Source organism: Mus caroli, chromosome 14 (genome assembly GCF_900094665.2).
Source record: "Mus caroli chromosome 14, CAROLI_EIJ_v1.1, whole genome shotgun sequence".
Lineage (NCBI taxonomy): Eukaryota > Metazoa > Chordata > Mammalia > Rodentia > Muridae > Mus > Mus caroli.
Window position 1 is genome coordinate 47,900,959 of NC_034583.1, and position 17,773 is coordinate 47,918,731.

Sequence of the window (17,773 nt, forward strand, 5' to 3'; positions counted from 1 at the left end):
CTCAAGCCTAGGGAATCCTCAGCTCTGCCTACCTCTCTTCTGCCCAGTTATGGGCTGTAGGCATCTTTATTAACCAATCATGGATAACTTGGGGGGCAAAGTTTACACAACAAAATCTGGTATACTTGAGGATCTGCTCATCTTGAAGCAACCAGATTTGGGGAATAGAATCTGGCATTTGAATACAAGCAGCACCAGGCCAATCTGCAGACATTCACTGATTATAGTTTATGCAACTCTTTTTAGAAGACCACTATCTTAGTCAGGGTTATTATTGCTGTAATAAAACACCATGACCAAAGCTACTAGAGGAGAAAAGAGTTTATTTTGCATATTCTTCCACAGTTCATCATTGGAAGAAGTCAAGGCAGGAGCTCAAGCAGGGCAGGAACCTGGAGGCAGGAGCTGATGCAGAGGCCATGATGCAGAGAGATGCTGCTTACTTGCTTGCTCCTCATTGCTTGTTCAGCCTGCTTTCTTATAGACCCCAGGACTACCAGCCCAGCAATGGCCACACCCACAATGGTCTGGACCCTGCCCCATCAATCATTCATTAAAAATTGTTCTACAGGCTGGCCTACATCCTGATCTTATGGAGGCATTTTATTGAGGTTTCTTCATCTCTGATGATTTTGACTTGTATCAACTTGACATGAAACCATTCAGCACAGCTACCTTGTGAGAATAACATTCTGCCCTCTGCCCAATCCATAGTTTACTATAAGTTCACAGCTTTCTCACTCAGGCTACACACACACACACACACACACACACACACAATAATAAGTTAAATTCTATTTTAAAACTTTGGTGTAAGGGCTGGGGTGTAGGTCTTTACAGCTGAATCTCAGGTGTTCTTCAAGTATCTGGGACAATTTGAAAACTCCCAGTCAGGGATGGACATCAAAACGGGCCTCAAGGACACTAGAAAAGGAGCAACAGGAAACAATATAAAGAAACCAGAAAAAGCTGCAGCTCTCCCAAGAGAGCAGTGGGGTGGAGGAGCAGGGGAGCGGGGCTGCTGTGCACATTGGGAACTGGGAAGTGAGGCAGGTAAAAAACTAGAAATGTACTGAGTTCAAAATCCCCATGGCAAATGGAAGTCTTAAGATTTTGCTTTTATTAAAATCTTCATTTTTGACAGAATCATTTTATCCAATACAGTGTTATTGATTGGATACCACATTGCCTTTCACATATTCTGAACCAATATAAACTTTTTTTTTAAATCTAGGAATATTCCATGGGCTTTTGAGAACATAAAGAAAGCAAGAGAATGGGCCAGAAGGACAGAAGGACAGTATCCATCTATCTGCCAACGGCTTGAGCTGGGTAAAGACTGGGAGGCAGCCACAAAGCAACTACTGGGAATTCAGCCCCAAGCCAACACTTCTCTTCACCGAATTCTACACTACAGCCAAGGCTGAAGCCAATGAAATCGCATTTTAAGCCTTTCTTTTATTTCTTTTGTTATTGTTTTGTTTTTGTTTTTTTTCAAGACAGAGTTTCTCTGTGGAGCCCTGGCTATCCTGGAACTCACTCTGTAGAGCAGGCTGGCCTCACACTCAGGGGATCTGCCTGCCTCTGCATTCCAAGTGCTGGGATTAAAGGCGTCCACCACTGCCCTGCTGCCTTTCTCATATTTCTATGTAGAAAATAATCAAATAGCAAATACCAATAATGATGTGTTAAATGTAGCTATCAGTCCCTTTAAAATAAAATTAATGAAAAGAATTGATTAATCATTTAACAACAATAAAAGCTGTAAGAACCAATATTTGATGCTGTTTCAGTGTCTTGGTGGCAGGGGAGGCTCTTTGTGTCTTCCCTCCAGGTGACCAGTGGAAGGCTGGCAGACTGAGCAGGATAGAAAGGAGTTGGTCTTTGGCTAGTGGCTGTGTTCTGGGCTGCGCCTGTTTCTAGGACCCTGGTCCCCAGGCAGTGTGACTTGGTGTGCATGCTTCCTCATATGGCTCTTCTTTCTGCAGATGCACCGATCGATACTTGGTGTCACAAGCAATTCTTCCATGGGTCTTGTTTTGTTGTCATATCCTAAAAATCAATCAACAAACCAATAGTCAACTACATTTTCTGCTCTTTCACCTTCCAGACATTTTCTAGGTTTTGGATTTTATGTTTGGAATTCTGATCCACATTGAGTTGCCTTGTTTATTGTTACGTTTGGGTTGGCCATGAAATGCCCTTCATAGACTCACATATTGGGAGCTTGAGAGTCAACAGATGAGCCTTCAGGAGGTGATTGCGTTGTGGGGGGTCTGACCTAAGCCTTGGAGTAATCTCTTGATGAATTTCTCAAAGGTGCCCTTGTTGGACAATGCTTAAGTAGGGTCTGGTTGAAGGACGTGGGCTTAAGGAGGTTTACCTTTGTGGATGTATATTCTCTGGTTCTTGCTTTTACTTTCCACTTCCTGTCAAGAGGTAAAGCCAATTCCCTAGCCCCAGGCTTTCTGCTATAATGTTTGTCTCACCATGGACTGAACCATATTTGGCTTCCCTGCCTCCCAGAGTGACGAGAAGAAAGGTTTCCAAGGTGTACTGTTTCCCAGCTTTGACTTTGAAGTATGGAAATATTTGACATCATAATGAACAAACTTTTTTTTTTTTTTTGGTTTTTTTCGAGACACGGTTTCTCTGTATAGCCCTGGCTGTCCTGGAACTCACTCTGTAGACCAGGCTGGCCTCGAACTCAGAAATCCACCTGCCTCTGCCTCCCGAGTGCTGGGATTAAAGGTGTGCACCACCACGCCCAGCATGAACAAACTTTTTTTTAAATTTTTAAAAGAATTATTTATTTTATATATATGAGTACCCTGTCGCTCTCATATACACACCAAAGAGGTCACCAGATCCCATTATAGATGGTTGTGAGCTACCATGTCATTGCTGGGAATTGAACTCAGGACCTCTGGAAGAGCAGTCAGTACTCTCAACCACTGAGCCATCTCTCCAGCCCCATGAACAAACTTGTAAATCAAATTAAAACTATCACTTAAAACAGAAAACCAGATGGAGCAAATCTGTATCAAGTTGATGGCAGAACCATCCCATAGGAATCATTTAGAGTAGCTTGAAACAGAATTCTGCGCTCTCTCTCCAGTAGAAAGGGTAGCTGGCCTTTGCTGCTTTTTTAAATTTTTAATTTAATTTTTAATTTATTTTTTACACTTCATATTCCATTCCCCGCCACCCCATCCACCCTCCGATTGCTCCACATAACACACCTCCTCCCCACCCCACCCTGTCTCCAAACAGGATGCCCCTGCCACCTGACTCTAAACTCCCTGGGGCCTCCAGTCTCTTGAGGGCTAGGTGCTTCATCTTTGGTTGAACATAGACCTGGAAGTCCTCTACTGTCTGTGTGTTGGGGGCCTCATATCAGGTGATGTATGCTGTCTGGTGGTCTGGTGTTTGAGAGATCTCGGGGGTCCAGATTAAGTGAAACTGCTGGTCCTCCTACAGTATCGCCCTTCTCCTCAGCTTCTTTCAGACTTCCCTAATTCAACAACAGGGGTCAGCTGCTTCTGTCCATTGGTTGGGTGCAAATATCTGCATCTGATTCTTTCAGCTGCTTGTTGGGTCTTTTGGAGGGCAGTCATGATAGGTCCCTTTTTGTGAGTGCTCCATAGCCTCAGTAATAGTGTCAGGCCTTGGGACCTCCCCTTGAGCTGGATCCCACTTTGGGCCTGTCGCTGGACCTTCTTTTCCTCAGGCTCCTCTCCATTTCCATCCCTATAATTCTTTCAGACAGGAACAATTATGGGTCAGAGATGTGACTGTGGAATGGCAACCCCATCCCTCACTTGATGTCCTGTCTTCCTGCTGGAGGTGGGCTCTATAAATTCCCTCTCCCTACTGTTTCATCGAAGGTCCCTCCCTTTGAGTCCTGGGAGTCTCTCACCTCCCAGGTCTCTGGTGCGTCCCCCAACCTCTTATTTCCTGAGATTGCCTGTTTACAATCTTTCTGCTGGCCCTAGGGGCTTTCTTTAGTCCTTTTCCTTCTCCCAATACCAGATCAGGTTTCCCTCTCCCCTCACCCTCACCCACTCTATGGGGAGGGAGGGAGGGAGTGGCCTTTGCTACTTTATGAGCTCTTTTTTCTACCTGTTATCCCCCCTTCCCATATCATCCTCTATCATTGGATAGGAGAGAAAGGAGAGAAGTGAGAAAGGGGAGAGGGAGGGAGAAAGAGTCAGAGAGAGAGAGAGAGAGAGAGAGAGATCCTTGAATGGAATTTCTTTCTTCTTGTTTCTTCTTTGCTTGTAGCTGTTCTTTACTACTTTGTAGGTTCTTCTTTTTTGCCCTTTATCGCCCTGGCTTCATCCCCTATCATTAGATAGGAAATAAGTTTAGAGGAGAGAAAGAGAGAAATCCCTCATCTGATTTCTTTCCCTCGGTTTCCTCTTTGAGCATGACTACTAACAAAGTGAAACCAGCCACCTGAACAACCAATCTCCAATCATGAATCCTGCCTATCAGAGCTCTAGCATTTATGTCCCCTCTGAAAATTTTCCAGGATTCCAAATGTCACCCAATCACAGAAACTAGCTGCAACTGGCAAAACCGTGCCTCCACTAAAGTAAACCATGGTCAGCTGCTGCAAAGCAGCCCCATATCCCACACCTGAGATTAAAACGAAAAATATAATATTTCTGTGTTTTTTAAAAGAACCCAAAATTCCAGAACTCTTACTATAGGAAAGGGCCTAAAAGGTAAAGAATAACAAAAGAGAAATTACTAGACATAATTGGAAATTTCTTAAATAATGGGCCAAAATAAAACCTTTTTTCTTTCTTAAAAATTTTATTTATTTTTATGTATGTGAGTGAGATGTCTTCCTGCACATCAGAGGAGGGCATCGATTGGATCCCATTACAGATGGTTGTGAGCCACCATGTGGTTGCTGGGAATTGAGTTCAAGACCTCTGGAACCACTGAGCCATTTCTCCAACCCTTTTTCCTTTTTTTTTTTTTTTTTTTTTTTTTTTTTTTTTTTTTTTTTTTTTTTGGTTTTTCGAGACAGGGTTTCTCTGTGTAGCCCTGGCTGTCCTGGCACTCACTTTGTAGACCAGGCTGGCCTCAAACTCAGAAATCCGCCTGCCTCTGCCTCCCNAGTGCTGGGATTAAAGGCGTGCGCCACCACGCCCAGCTTCCAACCCTTTTTCTGTTTTTCCTTGTAGCCTTGGCTGTCCTAGAACTCGCTCTGTAGACCAGGCTGGCCTCAAACTCAGAAATCCGCCTGCCTCTGCCTCCCAAGTGCTGGGATTAAAAGTATGGGCCACTACCACCTGACTCAACCTTTTTGCTTTTAATAGTTTCCCTGAGGCATTTGTCATCCAAAGGAGAAGTTAGCCGAACTCCCACTTCAGGCCATTGCTCCAGCCCTTTGTATAAAGCTCTTGTGTATAAAGCACTTCAAAACATAAATCCTGTCTTGTGGGCATTCAAACTTCTCCCTGTTCTCTTCACCAATATACACCTGAAGCCCTTCCTCTTGTTTACGTCTCGTTTACGCAGTACAGGATCTCGGTTCTCACTGCAACCCTTGTCTCCCTTTTCAGTGATTTCTGCTGGAATAATCTGTCCTGGCAGAATTGGACTCCCTTTTGTTGGGAATCTAAAAGGAACAAACCACCAACAACAAATATTCAGAGGAAATTTTATTTACAGCAAATAAGGAAGTGGGAAGCACTTCCCAAGTCACCGGTCCCCAAGCTATGCAAGCTGTCATTTATTAGGACAGGGGAGCCATTCCGGAGTGTAGAGGGAAAAAAATGAGTAGAGTCATCGTATCTAGAGTAAACACAGAAGGAAGTAGTTGTGTCTTAGAAGTACTTAGACCTTGCAGAAATCATTGTAGACACAAACAGTGATTGTTTTCTGTGATTTATAGGGTTTTTTTTCCCCCCTGAGGGAGCTTTACAGCCTTTGCATGGCTTTAGTTACAAGATGGTCCTGGCAAACATGGAATGTCTTGTGTTCCTGAGTACTGCAAAGAATGCACAGTAAGAACTGAGATTGCAAGCGTGAGGAATTCCTTCAAGGAACTCGGAGATCAGATCTTGGTTTTGGTATGAGGAACTTGTTTTACTCTAAAAATAACTTTTGACAATCAATAAATACCCTTCTGCACAGCTGTTTGAGGTTCAGTCCGTCAGAGGCTGGACCTCTCGGGTGCCTGCAAGACTGTGGTTCATCCTGCAGTCACCCTCTTTCTTTGATCATCCTTGTGACCAAGATACCAACACAAGGGGCAGAGCCATCAGCACATAGATGCAATAGGAGCATGCTGCAGAAATGAGGCTTGGGCTCTTCCCTGCCTGAAGATTTGGATATGGACGAATGGAAGAATTGCACAGGCAGTAAGATAGCTCAGTAAGTAGACACTGAGCAAGAAAGCCTGTAGACTTGTGTTCCTCTCCAGAACCCACATGAGGATGGAATGAAGAAGTGGCTCCACAAAGCTGTCTTCTGGCCTCACACATATCATGGACACGCCCACAATAATAATATTTACTACTACTACTACCACTACCACCACCACTACTACTATTACTACTACTACTACTAATAATAATAATAATGAAATTTATTTGTAGTGTTCATACTCATTTTATTAGAGTGTTATCTAAGACATGTTGGGAGAAACCTTGTTTGAACATTAACTGCCTTTCAGCCGTAAGTGCTTACTGGCACAAAGTCTTGGCCTCTGTGGGAAAGTACTGGCATAGTTAAGAACAAATAGCTATAGATCTTGTGGACAGGTACCTAGCAACCCATTCTGTTCTATTCTTCCTGCTGAACTTTTTACCCAGCCAATATCCTGCTCTTGGGAATAGGTGCATTCCCCCAGAAACAAAGTGGCCCCCCTTCAACCCCCTTACTCCATATCCTGCTTCTATGAGTATAACCTGTGTGGGAACAATAAACATTTGTCAGCTTGACCAGACCTCCTGGCTTGCTGTCCATTCTTCGTGTCTCTTGTGTCCCCATTCTCTTCCAGGTGCCCCCCAGTCTCTGCTGACTGTCCCACAGGTCGGGACAAAGACAAATATTTATTTACAACTTGAAGACCCCAAACAAAGACAAGGCACAGTAGTAAATACTTATAGTCCTAGCATTTGGAAACTAAAGGCAGGAGGATAGCTATGCGTTTGAAGCTGGCTAGGTTATGAAGTAAGTTGTTCCAGGCCAGCCTGAGCTACATAGCAAGACCCTGTTTCCAAACAAGTAAATAAGCATGTTGCCATGTTTTTATAAATCTGCAAGTCTCTTTCATTTCTGTCTTGTGATGTGAAGAAACAACGTTAACTAATTGTTCATATTCTGGATTTGTCAGCCCCTGCTCACCTTTCCTTTTATGAGTTTCATGTTATTATGTTTTGCCTGCATGTATGTCCATGTGACCATACATGTGTGTGGTCTGGTACCCTTGGAGGCCAGAAGAGATCATCAGAGTATTAACTCTAGTGTGAGATCCAGCAAAAGTTCCAGTCTCTTTGAATCTAAGAGATATCTTAATACATTGCCAGAAAACAAAAAGTTCCCTACCACAGACTTGTTACTGACTTGAAATTCAAAGCAAGAAAAATATTTTCTTTTTTTATTTTAATTAACCTTTACAAATTCTATTCTCAGGGTTTTTCAGCTTAATTTTCTGCAAAGAATGAATTAGGCATAAGAAAAAGCTGAAAAAGAGCTGCAGTGTCCAGGAGCCTTGGGACTTAAAAATATTAGAGATATAGACTTTATTAGATCCATAAACAAAAGAATTTTAAGAGGCAGTCATGATATAAAATAACAGCTTCAGCAACTTCTGCAAGTCACCTTCTCCTGAAGTTGCTTCAATTCAGTGTGCCTCGTTCTTGGAAGCCTCATCAAAATTCTCCACCAGAGCTGGAACTTCCTCCCCCTCCCCCTCCCCGTCCCCTTCCTCCTTCTTTTCTCCAGGAGCAAGTGGTGCTTTTCCATCCACAGACTGTTTGGGCAGAACTTCAGCCGGTCTCCTTAAACTAGTCAGACCGTCTGCACCCAGCTGGTTTAGGATGCTGGCAAGCATTTCTGTCAGCCGCTCTGTCTCAGCATGGCCTGTAATGGTGAAAGTGCCAGAAATGCCTCAACTTTAGGGTTGTTAAAATGAATCACTGTTCCTTGGTTTGTAAACATGTTCACCTCTTCACACCAGAGATATTGTTTACCCCTAACTTCTCTAAGGAGAACTGCAGTTTTTTATCATCTGCCATGCTGTTCTGTGAAATATCTCCTTCTTTCTTCGAAAAGCTTCTTTTCCACCAACAGGCATGTGTGCCTGCAGTTTGAATTTTTGCTGGTTCACAGCATTTCTTTCATCTTATTGGAGTGGAAATGGGGCCTGTGTGGGGTACCTCAGTTTGTACTCAGGGGGTCTCTGGCAGACCAGCTGAGATAAGGCACACACTTTGGGGACACAAGAGGCTAGAGGGAGGCTGGAAGTAACGTCAGAAAAATATTTTCTTAAGTGACGTTTCCTAGCAGTATTGTATGCACATAGAACAATTGTCACTTATTCATAATCTGCACAAATAACTTCGTTATATCATTCTCTGATGTATGTTGATATGTCTATGTTGTCTTCCATCTATATCTGATATCTATGTATTAATCTATCTAAAGGTGTTTTTTAAACCAGTCTGGCTTTGAAGGCTTCACTCTCCTGCCTCAGCCTTTGGAAGGCTGGGGTTATAGGAATGTGACCTGTTTTAAAGTTAGTATGTCTCTCTGGTGAAAACTTACTCCACACACTTAGATTAATAAAGGAGAGAGCTCTTTAATAATACCATAAATCTGGCTCTGGATAATGGTCAAAGAGGAGCTAGTTGTGAACAGATTTTTACTAACTTACACTCATTTTCGGCTTATACATTCCACATAAGCTATTATTCTGAAATCTCTTTCAGGTCCCAGATGCAGGTTACTCTTGGAACAATTTTAATAGAGACAGGAGACTGAAAGTGTAGTCACTCAGGCAGATACAAGAGGTACACAGCGAAGATATTGTCAGAATTATTTCTAAGCATATACACCAGTGTTGTTCTTTTCAAATAGTTGTTATCCAGGCTCCTCTTGCCTACCTACCAGCAGAGTTAGGCTTTTCCTCACAAGGGCACAGGGGATTTAATGGCAGACTAGGACTTAATGATAGGTGTGACTTGGGGCTCAGCCATTGAGCTGCCCCTTAGAGGCTTTTTTTTTTTTTTTTTTTTTTTTTTAATAAGGTGGATAGGCTTAATGGCTTGTTGTAAGTTAGGGTTGTCTTCTTTTGTTGTGGAAATGGAGTCTAATTGGAGGTCAATCTTAGTGCACAAACATTAACAGAAACTTTCTCAGCAACCCAAAACTTCAATGTTGGCACAAAAATGTCTTTCCTAGAGTTTGTAATAAGCCTGGTAATTCTCTTCCAATCATATCGCAGGCAAGCTTCTTAGTGAATCCTTTGTAGCATCAATATTACTCGTTTCTCTTGCATCAACCCCGCACCTGCTTCTGATATTTTCAATTCAATAAGCAGCAAGGTAACTTGGGAACACATAGGTGGTTTTGGCTTGGTTTATCAGGTGTGAACGATCCAAATGGGGCCAAGCCAGGCAACCTGGGCTCTATCTTTCGGAGAGAACCAACTTTTACTCAGCTGCTAGAACCAAGCCTCCAACCTTCACCTGCCAGACAAAACGCCCTATCACTGAACTACTTTCAAAGCCCAACAAGTAAATCCCATAAATTACTTGATACAGTGTCTTGCTGTATAGATTGGCCTTAAATTCTTCAAAATCCTCCAGTCTCAGCCTCTTCAGTGCTGGAATTACATGCTTGAGTTACTGGACAGGCCATCTTCTCGTGTGTGTGTGTGTGTGTGTGTGTGTGTGTGTGTGTGCTCGCGCGTGCATTCTCCTGACAGAAGAGAATACATATTGGGGGCATTCTCTCGCTATGTGTGTCCTTGGAAATTAAACTCAGATCCTCATATTTGGCGACCAGGGCCGTAATCTGCTGAACCACCTCCGGGTCCCTATTCTCTATCTTTAAACGCTACTCACTAAAATGAAATATCCCTATAAGCTATATGTAATTGATTGGACCACTGACGCCATATAAGCCAGCCAAAACCATACGAAAGGATTCCTGGGCAGCCATTCCGCACAGGCGGGTCTCGTTAACACTGGGGGTCCCTTTCCCAGAATCCTCATGGTCCCCCTCCGACAATCCAAACAACAGGCCTCCTCACGCAGCGGGCGTCCCCGGCGTTTGGGAGGTGAGGTGCTAGGACCGCCCTTCGCAGTCTCCCCGGGGGGAGCCCTTCCGCTCTTCCCTGAGGCAGCGTTCTTCCTCAGAGTCCATCGACCCGCCCATCCACTTCCCGTGAACTCCCCAGGGAGCCGGGGAGCGCGCCTTTGCGTGATTGGCCGTTCTGTGTGTCAATCCAGAGCTCGGCGCCCACAATTGGCTGGCTTGCCTCACGGTCGAGTCACGCCGCTGGAGCGGATTAGGGCGGAGCGGCAGGCGCGCGGTGCTGTCCCGCTGTGGGTCGCCGGCGGTTTTTCGCGTTGGTTTTGCACTGCGTCCGTGATGGCGGCGCCAGCGGTGGCGGCTGAGGAGAGCACGAGTGCAGCCGCGCTAGTTATGTCAGTTCCCGACAGCGTTGGCCGGTCTCCCGAGTCCGAAGGAGTTGGAGCAGGGGACGAAGAGAAGGACGCGGCCACCAAAGGAACGGTGGCCGTTGGGGACAGCGAGGAGGATGGGGAGGACGTTTTCGAGGTGGAGAGGATCCTGGACATGAAGTGCGAGGGAGTATGTGGGGGCTGAGCGGCCGGACAGGGAGTCTCCGGGGCGGGGACGGCGGGTTGGGAGAATCCGAGTGGGACGCCAAACAGCCTGGAACAGCCTAGGAGGACGGTGGCGGTCCGTAAGCGCAGACTGACATCCTGGAGAGGACCCTGGCCGCAGTGGGTGGAGGATGGATGCGTAGGGAAGTTCTAAGTGTTGTTTTGGCAGAAGAGACGAAGCGGTGACATGGAATGTTGAGAATCGTAGGATGCAAGGCAGCTGGTGGGAGTCTTGTGTGGCCTTCAGCATTCGGGTATACGGTTAGGGCCATGGCTTTCCGTTAGGAAGGACTGGAGGATTCTCTACACCGTTGTCCCAATGTTTTCTAAAAGTAGAAAATGTTCCTTGGCTTAAATTCAGGAAATCCCATTCACACCGAGTGCCCGGGACAGTAAAGGTTTCCCAACCCAAAGTGTCCCTTTTCTGCGCGTTTTATGAGTGTAACGCAAGAGATTTAGAGTAAGCTTGAAAGGAAAATCTTCGCACATCTCGTGCTTGAACACTTAACATCCTCCTTGCTGCGATTGTCGTCCCCGGGAGAAATTCTTAGTCTGTATTTCCAAGGCTTGGGATCCATCTGTTTGTGATACCTTTTCTCCCCTCTCTTCCCTTACCCGAGCTCTGCAGAAAAAGGTGCTTTCTCAGTTCTGTCCTTACGCTCTTACCTCTATTTAAGTCATTGGCTTTTATCTCGGTGTTTGTCTTTTCTGCTCTAGATTGTGGGCTCTTTTAATCAGGGGATGTGGTTTATAATAATGCTTGAATCACGGACACTTAGTCCAGTAACAGCATAGGCAGATTTTGTTGTTGCCGTTATCTGATACCGTGTACTGGACCCAGGGTTTCATGAATGCTAGGCAAGAGCTTTACCACAGAGATCTATCTCACGGCTGCGGGATTATTGAATGAGTAAACGAAATGGGAATTTGGAGAAATGAGAAGATAAGCGCTGGAGATAGGAATCGTGCCTATACGATGGTTTGTTTCTGTTGTATTTTCTGTCATTTGTTATCTGCCATATGCATACTTTCATCTGTTAATTTTTAATCCATTGGCAAACTTTTTTTTTAATGGACTGCTGTTTACCCTGTGCCATGTTGGCTTGATGGTAGAGATTTCTTTAAAGTGGTGCTTTTCTCTGAGAACTCCTGTTTTGCTTTGTTTTGTTTTTGAGACAGGGTTTCTCTGTTTAAACCAGGCTGGCCTTAAAACTCAAAAATGTGCCTGCATCTGCCTCCTGGATGCTGGGATTAAAGACCACCACTGCCTGGCCTGATGGTAGGGTTTTGTTTTTTTTTTTTTTTTTTTTTTTTTTTTTTTCTCTTTTTAAATTACAACTTCTTGCCTATATTGCTATTTTTATGCACATGGTTGTTCAGCCTTTTTTATGTCTGTCTGTGCATCACATTTGTGAGCCAAGAAGAGAGCATTTGTTCTCCTGGAACTGAAATTGCAAATAGTTNTTTTTTTTTTTTTTTTTTTTTTTTTCTTTTTAAAGAAGAACTTCTAGCCTATATTGTTATTTTTATGTATATGGTTGTTCAGCCTTTTTTATGTCTGTCTGTGCATCACATTTGTGAGCCAAGAAGAGAGCATTTGTTCTCCTGGAACTGAAATTGCAAATAGTTGTGAGCTGCCACATGGGTACTGGGAATGGATCCTAAATCCTCTTAGCCACAGAGACAATGGCTCCAGGCTCCCTCTGCATCTGCATACCCAACTTGGTCACTCCCTGCTTTTTGAGGTAGGGTCTTAGAAGTCCGGGCTGACTTAGAGCCTGAGACCTTCCTGCAGTTACTGACACTGGAAAAATTTCATTTCAAGGGAGAGTTAAATAATTGAAACTCACTGTCATTATTATGGAGCTAGAGAGGTAGGGCCAGAATTCAAATCCCCAGAGTCCATGTAAAGTTGGCTGCCAGTTTGTGAACCTGGTGTTCCTGTTGGGAGATGAGACAGGAGAATTACCTGCTGTATTATCTTATTGTGCTGTGTTAAACAACCACAGACCCTGTCTCAAGGTGAAAGACAAGTTCAAGACTGAGTTTATCCTCTAAGGTCTACCAGCAGCAGTGGCACACCTATATCCACACAAGCCTGCACTTGTGAATGGCTAGAAGTGTATTCTGAGAATCAAACTAGGGTCTTCTCTAAGAGCAGTAAGCAGCTTTAATGATTGCTCCAGCTTCTGAAGTCCTTTTCTCCCTCCAAACCCTCCTGTATACCCCTCCTTGCTGTCTTTCAAATTCATGACCTCCATATCTTAAAGAAAAATACATATTTTTTTTAAAAAAGCCAAGCTTGGTGGAGTGGCATACTCCTTTAATACCAGCACTCTCTCCTGTGAATAGATCTCTCCTGTGAGTTTCAGCTGAGCTACTGATTACCTCTGTGATTTTTGACTAATTATTCCATCTACAGTTTTCAGATTAAACTAGAATAAGTAATAGTATCTACTCCATAGGCTATTGTAAAGATTAACTAAGCTATTGAAAGTAGATATTCAGGTAACGTATGGCATTTTGTAAAGCATTTCATGAACCATTCATGAAGCATTGTTTGAACCGTGTGCCTACTTTATATATGCATGTGTATTTTTTTCCCTTTAGATTTTTATTTTATGTACATGTGCACCACATGTGTGCCTTGGACTTAGGTCAGGTCCCCTAGGACTGGAAGTGCAGGTATTGTGAGCCTCCATGTAGGCACTGGGAATCAAACCCAGGTCCAGGTCCTCTTCAAGAGCAGTAAGTACATGTGTTTGGGGTTGGTGGTGGTTGTTGTTGTTTTGAGACAGTTCTCACAGTGTAGCTCAGGATTGCCTGAAACTTGCTATAAAGCATAGGCTTGCCTCGGATTCCACAGCTGTCTAATCTACTTTTCCTCAAAGGACTGTAGCTGTGTAACACCATACCCAGCAGCATACTTGATTTTATTTTTAAAGATTTATTATTTATTTGTATGTGTTTGTGGCTTTGGAGACCAGAAGAGGTGGATCTCCTCTGAAGCTGCAGCTGGTAGTGAGCTGCCTCATGGTGCTGGCATCCAAAAGGGCTCTTAACTGTTAAGCTATGTATGTCTCTTGCCCCCAGGTGCCATTTTGTCAGTCCTGTCTTTCAGTGTGGTATCTGGGGCTCTTACCTCTCAGGTTGTCAGGTTTATGCCGGAAGCTCCTTGCCCTGCTAAGCATTGTGCTGCTCTCCGGCCCCCTTTAAATTTCACCTCTGCTTGAGAATAACATTGTCAGAGAAGTACAAGTGTACCGTTGCTTTACTTTTTAAAAAAATCTAAACAAGCTACGTGTTGCACACTTTTTTTTTTAAAGATTTATTTATTTATTATATGTAAGTACACTGTAGCTGTCTTCAGACACTCCAGAAGAGGGCATCAGATTTTGTTACGGATGGTTGTGAGCCACCATGTGGTTGCTGGGATTTGAACTCTGGACCTTTGGAAGAGCAGTCGGCGCTCTTAAACCACTGAGCCATCTCACCAGCCCCGTGTTGCACACTTTTAATCCCAGCACTCAGGCATGTTGCTTACACAGGCAAAAACCCTGTCTTAAAAAAAAAGAAAGCAAAAAAAAAAAATCTAAACAATGTTGCTTATATGATAGAATAGTCTCCATTTACTAAATGTCATCCAGTGCCTTGCCAGGTTTTTGTTGTATTTTAAGAGTACACATTGCTTTATAATCAGAAAAAGACATCAGTCTTGGTCTTTTGTGGAGGAGTTTTTTGTTTGTTTGTTTGTTTTTTAGACAAGGTTTCTCTGTGTAGCCCTGGTTATCCTTAGAGAGCCACTTGCTTCTACCCTGCTTTCCCTTCAAGTGCTGAGATTAAAGTTTTGGGCCCCAGGTGCCTGACAATTTTTTTTCTGTGTAGTGCTGGTTGTCTTGGAACTAACTCAGTGACCAGGCATACTCCAGTTTGATGTTAATTCTCATTTTGATGCAGTTTTCAAGTTCTCTTGCTCTCCACAGCTGAATGGGTTTGAAATTTTAATCAGTAATGTGTCTGTTTTTAATCTCTGCTATAGGGTAAGAATCTTTATAAAGTTCGGTGGAAAGGATATACATCTGAAGATGATACCTGGGAGCCTGAGGTTCATCTGGAGGACTGTAAGGAAGTTCTTCTTGAATTCAGGAAGAAACTTGCTGAGAACAAAGCTAAAGCAGTCAGGAAAGATATTCAGGTATCAAGTTTTATCTCTCTCTTTTTTTTTTTTTGGTTTGCTATTTATAATCTTATGTATACAGAGTATGTGTAGTAAACAATTTATGAAAAATACAGTGTCCAGCATTTCTTTTATGAATTCCATTTTGCTTACAGACTGCTTCTGGTGATTTTGTTCAACTCTTGTTTTCTAACCTATGGTTCTATTTGACAGACAAGTATAGTTTGTATATTGTTAGTCAGCTTATACTGTAATGAAATACCTAGCATAATTTAAAAATAAGTTTTAATTTTGTTTTATAGTTCTAAGGAGTTAGTCTACCTCTGGATGCCTCTGATGGGAGGCACCAGAGTACTATAAGCTCCTTGTTTTCACAAGCCAGGAAGCACAAAAGAAACCAGGGTCCCCAGTCCTCTTGGAGGTTTTCACAAATGAACTAAAAATTTCTTATTAAGCTTCTCCTCCCTAAGATCCACCAAGCTGAGGTGGGAGGCAAAAACAGGCAGATCTCTCTGAGTTTGAGGCCAGCCTGGTTTACAGAGCTAGTTCTAGGACGGCTAAGGGTAACAAAGAAACCTTGTCTTAGGAAAAAAGAAAGATTTCCCCTCCTCCTATTTGTTAGTGCTACCCTAGGGACCAACCCTTTAACACATGGACCTTTAATCTCAGCATTCAAATTTCAGCAGATATGAATGTTGGCTATTAAGTTGGGGTATGTTTGTAATCCCAGTAATCAGAACAATTAGGCAGAAGGATTACTGAGAAAGAAGGTCTGCCAGGGCTGCATAATGGGACCCTATCTCAAGGACAAAGAGTAGGGGTATACTCAGTGATACAAAGCCCTGGATTCAGGCTCCAGGGCTGTTCTGAGGAGTGGGGGTGAGAAACATAAAAGTGAAGGAGCACACAGACAGAAATCATAATTTTGTATTTTCCAATGATGTGAGCAACTATTCTTTATGTGTGGAGATTATTGCCATAATTATTTATTTTGTTCTAGTTCATAGTATTGTTAGATGGTAACACAAAGATTCATATCATACTTAAATTTGTGTTATTAACCTGTCTTCATTTAATCTTTCTGTAGTTAAATAATTCTTGTTTGTTTGTTTATTTTTCTGAGACAAGGTTTCTCTGTGTAGCCCTGGCTATCCTGGAACTCACTCTGTAGACCAGGCTGGCCTTGAACTCAGAAGAAATCCGCCTGCCTCTGTCTCCCTACTGCTGGGATTAAAGGCATGTGCCACCAATGCCTAGCTAAATAATTCTTTCTTGACACAGTCTCATAAGGTAGCCCTGGCTGGCCTAGAACTCAAGCTAGCTTGGAACTCAGAGATACCTGCCTCAGCTTTTTGAATGCTGAGATTAAAGGTCTTCATTACCATGCCTGGCTTTGGTTTTGAGACAGAGTTTTTACTCTGTGTCTCTGGTTAGTCTGGAACCATGTAGATCAAGCTAGCCTTGAACTTAAGATTCTCCCGCCTTTGCCTCCTGAGTGTTGGAATTACAGGTAGTATAGTATACCTAGTGTATTAGTCAGGGTTTAACTACTGTGAGCAGACACCATGACCAAGTCTTAAAAAGGACAACATTTAATTGGGGTTGGCTTACAGGTTCAGAGGTTCAGTCTATTATCATCAAGGCAGGAGCATGGCAGCATCCAGGCAGGCATGGTACAGGAGGAGCTGAGAGTTCTACATCTTTATCCGAAAGCTGCTATGAGGAAACTCACTTCCAGGCAGTTAGGGTGAGGGTCTTAAAGCCCACGCTCACGCCCACAGGGACAAACCTATTCGAACAAGACCACACCTCCAATAGTGCCACTTCTAGGCTAGGCATACTCAAACCACCACACCTAGCAAAATTAAATAGTTTTTAATCCCCTTTCCTCATTTTGTTATGTTTTTTGGCAGTGTTGTATATTAAGCTGATATTTTACAATAGAGCTAAACCTTCAAGTCCCAACCACTTCAGGTTGTGTGTGGCATATGTGTGTGGGCATCTGTTGTGCTCTTGTTATTATTATGTAAAGGTTCATATAGGTGCAAAAGACTTTTTGTTTGAATTGCTCACCAGTGCTATCACATTCTCTTACCTTTTCAATCTTGGTGACACTGTAGGAAAACATTTTTCCATCCTTTCTGTTAATTTATTTGCTATAAGACAGTTTTGGAAAATGAGTAATGAAATTAGTTTGCTCAAGTTTTTTGTTGTTGTTTATACAAATATTTATTTCTGAGACTGGATTTCTGTACAGCCCTGGCTGTCCTAGAACTTGCTTTGTAGAGCAAGCTGCCCTTGAACTCAGAGAACCCTTGTCTCTGCCTCTGAGTGCTGGGATTAAGGGCATGCAAAAGGCATGCACCACGATACCTGGTTAAATATCCTATTCTTGAGCTTCTTTTTAGAGTAAGAAAACAGTTCAGTATGAACTAGTTAAGATTATATAATACAAATCAGCCAGATAGGTAAGATTTCTATGTTGTTAGTGTGCTTGTTCCATATAACTTACATAGAACAAGTTTAAGAAGCCCTAGAAGCCCTAGAAGCCCTAGAAGAAGGGCTGAGCTTGCTGTTTGTTATACCTGATGACCTGGGTTTAATTCTCAGACATTATCACTTGGTGAAAGGAACAAAAGTCAGTTGATCCTCTGACCCCTGCATTCACGCTTACACATAAAAATAAATAATTAAAAAATTCAGTTAGAGCCCATTGATA

General features: G+C 43.1%; 2 protein-coding genes and 1 pseudogene across 2 annotated transcripts in view; 2 read left to right on the top strand and 1 right to left on the bottom strand.

Moving 5' to 3' along the window:
- Parp4 (poly(ADP-ribose) polymerase family member 4) overlaps nt 1-1,767 on the top strand; it is an 86,963-nt gene extending 85,196 nt beyond the window's left edge. The window contains exon 35 of the mRNA XM_029469183.1: nt 1,235-1,767. Coding sequence (XP_029325043.1) covers nt 1,235-1,427 — 193 coding nt within the window. The 3' untranslated portion in view covers nt 1,428-1,767. The remainder of the gene's footprint in view (nt 1-1,234) is intronic.
- Nucleotides 1,768-7,867: 6,100 nt separating this feature from the next.
- On the bottom strand, nt 7,868-10,188 carry LOC110308958 (annotated as a pseudogene).
- Nucleotides 10,189-10,522: 334 nt separating this feature from the next.
- The window catches only part of Mphosph8 (M-phase phosphoprotein 8), a 31,901-nt gene continuing 24,650 nt past the window's right edge, over nt 10,523-17,773 (top strand). The window contains exons 1-2 of the mRNA XM_021182004.1: nt 10,523-10,842; nt 14,917-15,072. Coding sequence (XP_021037663.1) covers nt 10,621-10,842; nt 14,917-15,072 — 378 coding nt within the window. The 5' untranslated portion in view covers nt 10,523-10,620. The remainder of the gene's footprint in view (nt 10,843-14,916; nt 15,073-17,773) is intronic.